Source organism: Lepus europaeus, chromosome 4 (genome assembly GCF_033115175.1).
Source record: "Lepus europaeus isolate LE1 chromosome 4, mLepTim1.pri, whole genome shotgun sequence".
NCBI lineage: Eukaryota > Metazoa > Chordata > Mammalia > Lagomorpha > Leporidae > Lepus > Lepus europaeus.
In genome coordinates this window covers 112,433,206-112,445,859 of record NC_084830.1, presented here as the reverse complement: position 1 = coordinate 112,445,859, position 12,654 = coordinate 112,433,206, and the positions used below count along the sequence as shown (strand labels likewise).

The 12,654-nt window shown below is 52.1% G+C and overlaps 1 protein-coding gene across 10 annotated transcripts in view; it reads left to right on the top strand.

Annotated features, from left to right (window-relative positions):
• Positions 1–12,422, top strand: part of TENM2 (teneurin transmembrane protein 2) — a 979,180-nt gene extending 966,758 nt beyond the window's left edge. For all 10 annotated transcript variants that reach the window (XM_062189665.1, XM_062189666.1, XM_062189664.1 and 7 more), the window contains 2 exons: positions 10,030–10,160; positions 11,661–12,422. In XM_062189665.1, coding sequence (XP_062045649.1) covers positions 10,030–10,160; positions 11,661–12,422 — 893 coding nt within the window. The remainder of the gene's footprint in view (positions 1–10,029; positions 10,161–11,660) is intronic.
• The last annotated feature ends 232 nt before the right edge of the window (positions 12,423–12,654 follow it).

Below are 12,654 nucleotides of genomic sequence, written 5' to 3'. Positions count from 1 at the left end.
ATGTGGTCAGGAGGAACACAAAGCACAGAACTTTCTCTCTCCAGTAACCACTAGAAGCGCTGCTGTTGGGAAACAGAGCTCTCCCAGTGCGAGTGGCAGCTCCTGGAGCTGGAAGATGTTTTGTCACTGCCCCCCAGAGTCTGCTGCACAGGATGCTGGCTGCGTGCATGCTCACAGACTCCTGCTGCAACACGAGTGGCGATGCCAGCAGCAGGTGGAGGGTGTTAAAAGTGGTCCCTTTCCCAAAGCAGGGCTCTCTGAACACACACTGTTTATGGAAACATGTTTGACAACTGGTACACCTGTGAGGAACTCTATTGGAAGACAAGTGTAGAGGAGAGGCATGGAGACAGGTGTCCCTACCACAATCCTCCGTGCCCTAGACTTTTCGACTCGAGCATCCCAGGAAACTGCTCAGTCCTGGGCACCCCGGCCCCCTGCCCCGCCCCTGAGCTCTGTGGCCAGGGCATTCCATCTGCTGTCGGGCCCTGAGCGCGTGTCCGAACAGCAACCCCCTGCTGAGTGACTTGAACAAATGTCTTTACCTTTCTGAGCCTGCGTTTGTTCCTCTACAAAATTGTGAGGGCGGTAGCGTCGTCTGAACATGACAAGTTCCAACACGGAGTGAAGCAGCGTATTCTTTAACAAAAAAGAACAGCTATGTCTTGGAGATGGTTTGTTCGTGAGGCGTGCAAGCACCACCCTAATTTTCTGGGAAATGTGAGGAAGGGTCCAGGCCACCTTGAAATAGGTTCAAACTCCACTCTGAGTGGCACTGCAGCCGCAAACCAGAAACTCCAGATGAAATTTGGGTTCAGAGAACCTTCTAGAAGCAGTCCATGATGAATCGTGTTGTTCCCCCAACCCTCTATCCCTGGGGCGGTCTCTGGGCTTACAAAGCCCAGGCACACTTGAGCTGAAAGTCGGATTTTGCTGGGTCTCCTTTCTCCAAGTGAGGAGGAAGACGCAAGCTCCTTCTCACGCGCCCCTCAGCTCGTGTTTACGCTTCACACCCCAAGGCGCCGCGTCCACAGAACTCTGGGCGCAGCTCGCAGGCAGCACACGCGCGGCAGCCGCCCCTCATGCTGAGAAGGGAGTGATGAGCCATTAGGAGGGACCACATCGCCAGCTCCTGCCTCTCAACAGATTGTTTAGGGAGCCTGGCGCAAGATAACACCAATTACTTCACAGGGAGGAGGGGGGTTTATGTTGGTCCAGGAGCGCCTTCCGCAGAGTGGAGGAGGCGGGGAGCCCCTCAAAGGAGCCTGGTTTCAGCATAGCTTAGCCTCAGAAGCAGAGCCAGGCTAGCAGTTTTAAAGAGAAGGCTTTCAGATGGAGAGAAAAAGGAGGAGGAGGACGACATAGGCTGTTACCGCTCGCGAGGGCGGCCGCTAACCTTCCTGGTCTGAAAGGCTGACGATTTATTTTTGAACATTTCTCAAGAGGACGCACTGCAATGTCTGGGCCCATGCATACAGCAGAGGCCCATTCCATCATCAGATGATCCGCGTCTCCACCTTCTCTCGCCTCCTCCACGTTTGGAACCGCCAGCTCCTCTGCTCCAATTCTTCGTTGAGCATCGACTGCAGTATCGCGATCTGCTGTCACCGTACTCTGCTGTGGAGCGGTAGAACCCTCTGCTTCTAATTGTGTTTTGTTGTTGCCCGTTATCCATCCTCCCTCTGTCCACCCCTCCCCCGCGCTCCACTCCTCCTGGCCTCCAGGAATCAGTATTCCAAATTCAGGTCGACTTGTTCTTTTTTTAGCCTCCACGTTAGGCAACAAAAGCAAAACTAGAAAAAAAATGGGATTCTGTCGAACCAAGAAGCTTTCGGCACAGCAAAGGAAACAAGTAATAATAGAGTGAAAAGACACCCAAAGGAACAGGAGAAAGTATCTGCAGATGGTTCATCTGACCAAGAATTAATATACAGAATATATAAGGAACTTAAAGAACTCAGTGATAAGACTTAACCCAAAAAAACCCAAACAACCCAGTAAAGAAATTGGCAAAGGATCTGAACAGACATTTCTCAAAAGGAGAACTGCACATGGCCAACAAACATGTGAAGAGAGGCTCACCCTCACCAGCTGCGGGAAGTTCTTGACTTTGCGTCTGGCTGCTCCCTCCTCTGGAAGCCGTTGCTGACTAGGGAGATCCGGGGATCTCTGGAGGAGGAGAAGATACGAGTGGGGAGACTCCTCTGAAGACAAGAGCTTCCCACGTAATCTGCCTATCCTCAGTGAGAGATGGGATGATGTTGTACGGCCTGGAGATCAAGCACTAAATAACAGTGAAACACAGATAGGGAAGTCGCTTCTCAACACGACTTGATTCTCCCAATTCTGTCTCCTCTTGAAGTTGGGATGCATTTAACACCTCATTAACACATCTAATCACCTTTTCCAACAGAAAGAGCCGATCTAAGAATTCCTCCATAGCAGGTCACACAGTCGGGCTCTGATTTACTGGCATGACTTGGTTTTGTTTTAATTTTATAGTTATGTTCTCTTGACAACAAGGGAGTCTGCCTTCTCATTTAAGGTAGTGATATAAAGCTCCTTTTTAAACCATTAACTTAGTTGGACTGCCGTTGCCTGCGACACCAACATCCCATATGGGCACCGGTTCGAGACCTGGCTGTTCCACTTCCAATCCCGCTCCCTGCTAAAGGCCTGGGGAAGCAGCAGAGGATGGTCCAAGTGCTTGGGCCCCTGCACCCACATAGGAGATCCAGAAGAAGCTCCTGACTCATGACTTTGGCCTGGCCTAGCCTGAGGAGCAGCCATTTGGATAGTGAACCAGCAGATGGAAAACATTCTCTCTCTCTCTCTCTCTCTCTCTCTCTCTCTCTCCTCTGTCTGTATATCTGTATAACTCTGACTTTCAAATGAATAAGTCTTTTTGAGAGAAAGAGATCTTTGATCCACTGGCTCATTCCCCAGGTGGCTGCAACAGCCAGCACTGGGCCAGGCCAAAGCCTGGAGTCAGGAGCTTCATCCAGGTCTCCCACATGAGTGGCAGGGGCCTAGGCACTTGGACCATCTTCTGCCACTTCTCCAGGCCATTAGCAGGGAGCTGGATCAGAAGTGGAGCAGTAGGGATATGAACCAGTGCCTATACAGGATGCCAGCTTCACCGGCAGTGGCTGTACCCACTATACCGCAACTCCAGTCCCTAAAGCTACTTTTAAAAAATAGATTTACCAGCCGGCGCCACGGCTCAATAGGTTAATCCTCCGCCTGTGGCGCCAGCATACTGGGTTCTAGTCCCAGTTGGGGCGCCGGATTCTGTCCCGGTTGCCCCTCTTCCAGGCCAGCTCTCTGCTGTGGCCCGGGAGTGCAGTGGAGGATGGCCCAAGTGCTTGGGCCCTGCACCTGCATAGGAGACCAGGAGAAGCACCTGGCTCCTGGCTTCGGATCAGCGCAGTGCGCCGGCCGCAGCATGCCGGCCGCAGTGGCCATTGGAGGGTGAACCAACAGCAAAGGAAGACCTTTTTCTCTGTCTCTCTCTCACTGTCCACTCTGCCTGTCAAAAAAAAAAAAAAAAAAAAAAAAAAAAGATTTACCTAAGTGGAAAGGCATTTTTTTTTTTTAACATCAGTGAGTAAATAATAGTTCAGCTGATACCAGGATAGGGCCAAGAAGGAAAAAAAAAAAAAGATTGTGACATATGAGCATGGCTCTCCCAAGTTGGGAAATCAGTACTCTGCAGCACCCAGGGTCCCACCTGGCACAAAGGAGGTACTTCCCACATACATGATTACTACTAGGTTAAAGCCAGTCTTCATTCCGCTCGATACTGGCACATTTTTGAACTGAGATTCCAACCCATATGAAAGTACTTAAAAGCTTCATAGATAAATAGAATTCACTAGTAAGTTTAAGACATTTTTAAGCCCTTGCTTAGTTTTTTCATCATACACATTTCTCATGAACTTATCCAAGACCCTTTATTCTTCAGTGACTCATAAGTGACCTATTGCAAACATGCGGATTGCCGAGGCACACAAGGCTGTGCCCAGGGAAGGGGAGAGCCAGGGACCCCGGATTCCTTCTCATTGCAGGGTTCTCATATATCCCAGTGTCTAAGAACAATGTCTAAGAACTGGCGTTAAATTTCTCGCAGCAGTCCCAGGACAGGAGGTAGCTCTCCCTTCGTCTCTTCAGAAACATTTCTTAGGCAAGTAGAGCTCCGTCCTCTGTCACGGTGACACTGCTTAGGGTGGTTTTGTCCACAGCATTCCATGTTCATTCATTATTGGGCACCTGGTTAGTGCTAGGTATTGTTGTAGGGCTTGGGGAGACATCAATGGAAAAAAAAAAAAAAAAGATTTGTTAACTCCTGGTGGAGCTCACCTTCTGAGCGAGGGAGGCAGACAGGGACTATTAGACAGACACAAGTGTTGCCACATGTTGGAAGGTGATATTGGGATGGGGGGTGCAGTGATGAACAGGGTAAAGGGACTTGGGATTCCTGGGGTTGAAGATAGGGAAGTGGGTTTTTGTGGTGGCTGGGGTTGGCTTTAGGGAAGAGGTAACATATGAGCCAAACTTGAAAGAGGTAAGAGAAGGGAAAGAGGCAGAAAATACTTTCAGTGAAGAACATTCTGGTAGAGAGACTTGATGGAGTAAAGGACCTGAGATGAGAGTGCAGCTGACAGATTCAAGAAGTAGCAGGAGGAAAGGAAAGGAAAGGAAAGGAGAGGAGAGGAGAGGAGAGGAGAGGAGAGGAGAGGAGAGGAGAGGAGAGGAGAGGAGAGGAGAGGAGAGGAAAGGAAGAAAGAGGGAGGGAGGGAGGGAGGGAGGGAGGGAGGGAGAGGAGTTTAGCCCAGGGGCTGAGAGTCTGGTGCAATACCTGCGTCCCACACCAGAGGGCAGGGTTTTATCCCCTTCTCTGGCTTCTGACTGCAGCTTCCTGCTGACTCACACCCTGGGAGGCGGTAGTGATGGATCAACTGCTTGGCTCCCCACCACCCATCTGGGACAGCTGCCTTGAGTTCTCAGCTCCTGGCTTTAACCCTGGCCCAAACCCAGCTGTGGCAGGAATTTGGAGAGTGAATCAGAGGGTAGGAGCTTGCTCTCCTCTCCCCCTCTCCTCCAGATAAGTAAGTTGAAACATCATAGAAGAACAGCAGTAGCGAGACTGGAATTGAAGGAGCATGGGAGAGAGTGGGAGATGAGGTCAGAGCAGTCACAGGGAGGGTCCTTTAGGCCATTAGGACTTCGGCTTTCTCACTGAGAGAAGTGGAAGGTCGCTGGAACATTCCGCAGGGAGGAATGGCATGTCTGCTCATTCTGGCATCTGTGCTGATGAGAGCTGTGGGGCACGGCGTGGACACAGCAAGTCCAGGAAGAAATGCAGGCAAGAGATGTTGGCCAAGGGTAGAGGTATCGGGTGTGATGAGGAGTACCATGTGGTCTGGATCCGTTATAAAAGTATACGCTGTTGGCTGGCGCCGCGGCTCACTAGGCTAATCCTCCGCCTGTGGTACTGGCACACCGGGTTCTAGTCCCGGTCGGGGCACCGGATTTTGTCCCGGTTGCCCCTCTTCCAGGCCAGCTCTCTGCTGTGGCCTGGGAGTGCAGTGGAGGATGGCCCAAGTGCTTGGGCCCTGCACCCGCATGGGAGACCAGGAGAAGCACCTGGCTCCTGGCTTTGGATCAGCACAATGCGCCAGCCGCAGCGTGCTGGCTGCAGCGGCCATTGGAGGGTGAACCAATGAGGAAGACCTTTCTCTCTGTCTCTCTCACTGTCCACTCTGCCTGTCAAAAAAAAAGTATACGCCGCGGCTCCCTTAGCTAATCCTCTGCCTGTGGCACCGGCACCCCAGGTTCTAGTCCCAGTTGGGGTGCCGGATTGTCCCGGTTGTTCCTCTTCCAGTCCAGTGCTCTGCTGTGGCCCGGGAAGGCAGTGGAGGATGGCCCAGGTGCTTGGGCCCTGAACCTGCATGGGAGACCAAGAGGAAGCACCTGGCTCCTGCCTTTGAATCAGCACAGCATGCTGGCCGTAGCAGCCATTTGGGGGGTGAACCAATGGGGAAAAAAAGGAAGACCTTTCTCTCTGTCTCTCTCACTGTCTAACTCTGCCTGTCAAAAAAAAAAGTATAAGTATGGAATTGATCCCTAAGACCCCTAGGGATCTGCAAAAGAAAAGTGAAAACAGATTTTCAAGCAAAACATTTGCACATGAATGTTCATGGCAGCATCATTCATAGTAATTTTTCTAAAGACCCAAATTGTCTCAGCGGATGAATGCATAAGTAAAATATGGAAGACCCGTGCAATGGTCTGTTACCCAGTGATGAGAAGGCTTACATGTTATTATATGCCACAGCATGGGTACGCCTTGGAAACACTATGTTAAGTGAAAGAGACCAGACACAAAGGCTGTATATTTTATAATTTCCATTTATGTGAGATGTCCAAAGCAGGCAGATCTACAGAGACAGAAAGCAGGTTAGGAACTGTGGGGAGGGGGAAATTCGGAGGGACTGCTCATGGGTATGAACTTTCTTTTGGAGATGCTGAAAGTGGTAGGAATTAAATGGACCAGGGTGCTGGCATTGTGGCACAGCAGGTCAGGCTGCAGGTTGTGATGCCAGAATCCCATATTGGAGCACCAGTTCTAGTCCTGGCTGCTCCACTTCTGACCTAGCCCCTTGCTAATGCGACTGGAAAAGCAGTAGACAATGGCCCAAGTGCTAGAGCCCCTGCCACTCATGTAAGAGACTCAGGTGGAGTTCCTGGCTCCTGGTTTCAGCTAGGCCCAGTGTTGGCTGTTGGGGCCATTTGGGGAGCGAACCAGTGAGTGAAATGTGTGTGTGTGTGTGTGAGTGTGACTGCCTTTCAAATACATAAAATCTTTAAAAAAAAAAAAAGGAATTAGAAACGTATGATGATTGCACAAGTATGAATGTCCTGGAACCCTCTGAACTGTGCACTTTAGAATGGTGATTTTTATGTGACATGAATTTTACTGCAATTCCAGAAATAAGGAGGAAAAGATTTACTGGTGGATTAGACGTAGGGAATGAGAAAAATTGAAAAGTTAACCCTGGTAGGATGGCGTTGAAAAGACTGAGGGTGGGGTAGGTTTGGGAGAGAGACTAGGAGTTCAGCTTTCAAAACGGTGAATTTGAAATGTCTTAGATATACAAGCTCAGAACGCAGGGAGGCGTCCAGGCTGGAGATGCCAGCTGTGGAGTGGGCATCAGTGTGGAGATGGTGCTTGGGCTGTGAGGTTGGAGTAGATCAGCATGGTTGTGCGTGGACACGAGGATGTTCAGATAGTTCATAGACTGAGCCTGGGGCATCCCAACGTGACTTTTGATAAGCTAAGGAGAAGAAAGAAAGAAAGAGAGAAAGAGAGAAGGAGAGAAGGAAGGAAGGAGAGAAGGAAGGAAGGAAGGAAGGAAGGAAGGAAGGAAGGAAGGAAGACAAGGAAGCTACTAAGGTGGGAGAAAGAAAGAACAAGCAAGTGGTATCCAGAGGCCAAGACAAATGGAAAGGGAAAGGCTTCTAGCTGCCAGATACTTCTGAGAGGTCACATAAAATAAGAGCCAAGGCCAACGTCAGGGTTAGCAACACAGAGGCCATTCATGACGGTGTCAAGGGCTGTGGCAAAAGGCTGCTGCAAACGAGAAGAGGAGGAGAGGAAAGCAAGACAGTGGGTAGGAGAATTCAGTTGCTTTTGTAAAGGAGAATGAGAGAAGGGCAGGAGTAAAAGGAAGAAGAGAAGACAACTTTAAAAAAAAAAAGTTTATTTATTTACTTGAAAGAGTTACACAGAGAGAGAAGGAGAGGCAGGCAGAGAGAGATCTTCCATCCACTGGTTCACTCCCTCAATGTGCCACAGTGACCAGAGCTGTGCCAATCTGAAGCCAGGAGCTTCTTCTGGGTCTCCCACACAGGTGCAGGGGCCCAAGCACTTGGGCCATCCTCCAGAGTTGTCCTATGTACAACTCTGTTTTTTGAAAGACTTATTTATTTAGTTGAAAGGCAGAGTTACAGAGGAAGAGGGAGAGAGAGAGGTCCTCCATCCGTTGGTTCACTCCCCAAATAGCTGCAAAGGCCGGAGCTGAGCCAATCCAAAGCCAGGAGCCAGGAGCTTCTTCCAGGTCTCCCATGCACATGCTGGGGCCCTAGGACTTGGGCCATCTTCTGTTGCTTTCCCAGGTCATAGCAGAGAGCTGGATCAGAAGTGGAGCAGCCGGGACTCAAACCAGCGCCCATATGGGATGCTGGCACTGCAGGTTGCGGCTTTACCCACTATACCACAGCGCCGGAGGGATCAGAATTACCAGTGATGCCAGGGTCAGAGCATGAGTGTGAGAGTGGGGGGCAGTCAGCCCCAGGGCAGAGGAGGCCACAGAACTAAGAGGTCAGGAGGCTGGGAAAATCAACTTCCTGTACAAGGAAACCATGAAGAGTCAGTTCAGGATCAGAGATGGACAGAATGACAGTGGAGGAGAAGCCAGCAGATCCCAGTGTCGCAGAAATCCGCAGTGACTGCCACAAGGAAGAATTCTACCTGCAGGTGTGGTGGTGATGGAATAAGCAGGTGCAGGGGAGGAGGAGAGATCGTTTTCATTACAACAAGAATGGAAAGGAACCCCTGGAAGTCCTGGGAGCACGTCCTCTCAAATGGAAATTCCAGAGAGGCCTATGGCTGTGTCTGGGGAGTCAGGGAGAGGCAGAGATGGGGCAGGAAAGGGAGGGGCACACAGGCTGTGAGGCATGATCTTGGGGTGTCCATCACAAACAGGGATAAGGAACACAAAGAGTTAGTCCCTTGGTGCCGGCGCCATGGCTCACTTGGTTAATCCTCTGTCTGCGGCGCCGGTATCCCATATGGGCACTGGGTTCTAGTTCCAGTTGCTCATATTCCAGTCCAGCTCTCTGCTGTGGTCCCGGAGTGCAGTGGAGGATGGCCTAAGTGCTTGGGCCCTGCACCCGCATGGGAGACCAGGAGGAAACACCTGCCTCCTGGCTTTGGATCGGCGTAGCTCCAGCCGTGGCAGCCATTTGGGGGGTGAACCAACAGAAGGAAGACCTTTCTCTCTGTCTCTCTCTCTCACTGACTAACTCTATATTTAAAAAAAAAAAAAGTTAGTCCTGCTGGGCTGCAGGCAACGGTGCCAGTGAAGGTGCAGGTGCTTGGAGGCCTGGGCTCCAGTGCATTGCACCAGTGACTGCAGAGGGAGGCCGGGCGGCCTGGGAGAAGCAGTCTTGGGCTGAGCGCCCAGGCCATCAGCAGAGGGCGTGACATGTGCCGCACGTGGTGGAACTCCCAGTGTGTGGGACCTAGTCTCTGCTCTTGTCAGGGGAGGGGCAGGCTTACTCTGAGCACACAGAGCTGCGTCCTGGCGTCTCTTAGAAGAGTAGGAGGGCTGGAGAAATGGGTCTTGACAGTCAGAGAACAGCACAGCTGGTTCGTGTCTACTCCTTGGAAACCCCCTCCATGGTGAGCCAGCCTCAGGGCAGCACCCCCATCGCAGATCCCTCCAGCCTATCCTGGTATTTCTCACTCCCAAGACATGGCCTGGACTCTGACAGCTGGTCTTCTTAAATGCTTGCCAAATGATAGTGTTCAGGTGTATGGGGTGGTCCATGAGCCAGGCCCTGTGCTAAGACTTTTCCATGGGTTTTTTTCCATTGATCCTCTCAGCAACCCCGTGAGAGTGGGGCAGTTATTATCCATAGTGGAGGAACCGGGGCTTAGAGAGCGGCAGACCCGCCCCCAAGGTCACACAGCGAGGCGAGTCGAAGGTGGATCTGCCTCGCTGCAGCACGGGCCACCTTAACAACCAGTGGTGATTAAGAGCCAGTGGTGGCTCTCTGTGGGCCAACTTTGGCAGAGGTCTGCTTACTGGAAGCACTGGGTGCAGACCCAGACTGCAGTCCCAATGCCCTCTCCCTGCGGACGCCACACCTGAGCACCCATTTGACTTAGTTCTCTCTGCACGAGCCGCTGCTGCCCTCCATCCATCGTGATTTCAGGCATCTTTATTTTTGTTTCCACTGCAGATGTGAAAAGCTGGCTTGTGATGTTTGGATTTCAGCTTAGCAACATAATTCCTGGCTTCCCAAGAGCCAAAATGTATTTCGTGCCTCCTCCCTATGAACTGTCAGAGAGTCAAGCGAGTGAAAATGGCCAGGTAAGCGGACATTCCTGCCCAGAACCCGAAGGACTCTCATGCTCCCTTCTTGCAAGCTGCCCAGCCCGTGCGCCAAGGGCACATCAGCACAGGAGGACACTGGGGCTGGGTATAAAAGGCGCAGAGACGCAGAGACTTCCCGGGAAAGCGAGTCTGTGCTCTCGTCCATCTGGCAGAGCACATATTTCTTCCCAACCTCGATTATTACCTTAATTGTGGTATCATTATCTGTTCAGCGTATCCCCTCGAGTCACTCCTTGATTAACAGCGGTCCAGAGAAATCAAGCAACAGCCTGCCATCTGCACTGCCTCTAAGAGCACAATGCTTTCCGCTTTTATGGGCTCTAATAAAACTGTGGTTTGCAGTTTCTGTCCCATTAAAGTACGTTTTTATGCCCTGCATAAAACTTCAGCGCTTTATGGCCCAAACGTATACAGATTGAGTTTTCAGCAGATAATCTGTGCTTGGGTCTCGTGGCAATAACTGAGAACCCCGCCCCAGTTAGCCAGGTGGGGTGGGCATCGGTGTTCTGAGAATCCCCACTGCAAACCTGCTGCCCAGCCCCAGAAGAGTCTGGAGGGTCTCAGCTGCTCTTCATCTGGAATGACTGTACAGAGAGGCAAGGAGGCACTTGGGGGGTAATTGAGAGCAGCGTCCTCTCCATCCTGCCCCTCGGGTACCACCCAGTGGATAAACAGCCATTGTTTGTCCCATTGATCTGAGTCCCATTACCTCCCACACACAGCCTCCTCCATTATCCCAGCCTGTCCTGTCCCCCAGCTGCTAATTGAGACACGTTGTCATTTCTGAGTGGAGAACACAAGGCCAAAGAGATAATGGTGATTTCAGCCCTGCACAGAGCCAGGGCCAGGATCCAAAGCAACCAACTCCAAGCCAAGGGAGGTTCCCAGCCCAGTCTCTGAGCCTGGTGCTTCTCAAACATGACTACACACACCCATTTCCTGAGGAGTCAGCCTCTGACCCCGTGGGGCTGCAGTGGGGCTTCACAGAGACCCCACTGTTCTAACCGAGGGCTCCCTGGGCAGGGTGGGGCAGGGAGGAAGGTCCTCCCCTGCAGGCTGTCCTTTGAATGGCAAGTTCTTAATCCAAGGAAGTATATCCAGGGCAGTGGCCTCAGAGGATTCTAGGTCATACCCAGAATTCACAGCAGTTCCAGCAAACACCTGCCTTCAGGTCAGGGTGTTTCTGGGGCTGAAGCGGGAGAGGCAGCTGCTGGCCCATCCGAGTACAGAGTGGCAAGGCTTGCTGAGTGCATAGGCCTGAGTGGAGTGCAGGAGCCAGTGAAGGCCTCTGTCCTCTTAGTAGGTGGCACAGTTACGAGGAGGTCAGTCCATGCCATCAGAGCATTGGCAGGCAGTGCCCACGCTCAGTACAGATACAACACTGGCGGTTCTGATGCTTTTTTACCAAAGTGACCCAGCCCAGGGGAACAGCTGCCCAGCCCACCTCCTCAGCCTTCTGTTTTCTTCTGCCCACAGCTCATCACAGGTGTCCAGCAGACCACAGAGAGACATAACCAGGCCTTCCTGGCTCTGGAAGGGCAGGTCATTTCCAAAAAGCTCCACGCCAGCATCCGCGAGAAGGCAGGCCACTGGTTTGCCACCACCACGCCCATCATCGGCAAGGGCATCATGTTCGCCATTAAGGAAGGACGGGTGACCACGGGCGTGTCGAGCATCGCCAGCGAGGACAGCCGCAAGGTGGCGTCGGTGCTCAACAACGCTTACTACCTGGACAAGATGCACTACAGCATCGAGGGCAAGGACACCCACTACTTCGTGAAGATCGGCGCGGCCGACAGCGACCTGGTCACGCTGGGCACCACCATCGGCCGCAAGGTACTGGAGAGTGGGGTGAACGTGACCGTGTCGCAGCCCACACTGCTGGTCAATGGCAGGACTCGAAGGTTCACCAACATTGAATTCCAGTACTCCACGCTTCTGCTCAGCATCCGCTACGGCCTCACCCCCGACACCCTGGACGAAGAGAAGGCCCGCGTCCTGGACCAGGCGAGACAGAGGGCCCTGGGCACGGCCTGGGCCAAGGAGCAGCAGAAAGCCCGGGATGGGAGAGAGGGCAGTCGCCTGTGGACTGAGGGCGAGAAGCAGCAGCTGCTGAGCACGGGCCGCGTGCAAGGGTACGAGGGGTACTACGTGCTGCCCGTGGAGCAGTACCCCGAGCTGGCGGACAGCAGCAGCAACATCCAGTTTTTAAGACAGAATGAGATGGGAAAGAGGTAACAAAATAACCTGCTGCCATCCCGTGTCTGGATGGCTGGGCGGGAGTAACTGTTATCTCCTCTCCTAAGGAGATGAAGATGTAACAGAGGCCTGAAGCCCGGCTGCTTCGGGAAACCAACCAAGTGGCAAGAAAGCTCACATTTTCTGAGTTCAAATGCTACTGTCCAAGCGCGAAGTCCCTCATCCCGAAGTAGACGAGAGCCCAGCTGAAAATTCTGCGGACAACAAAACA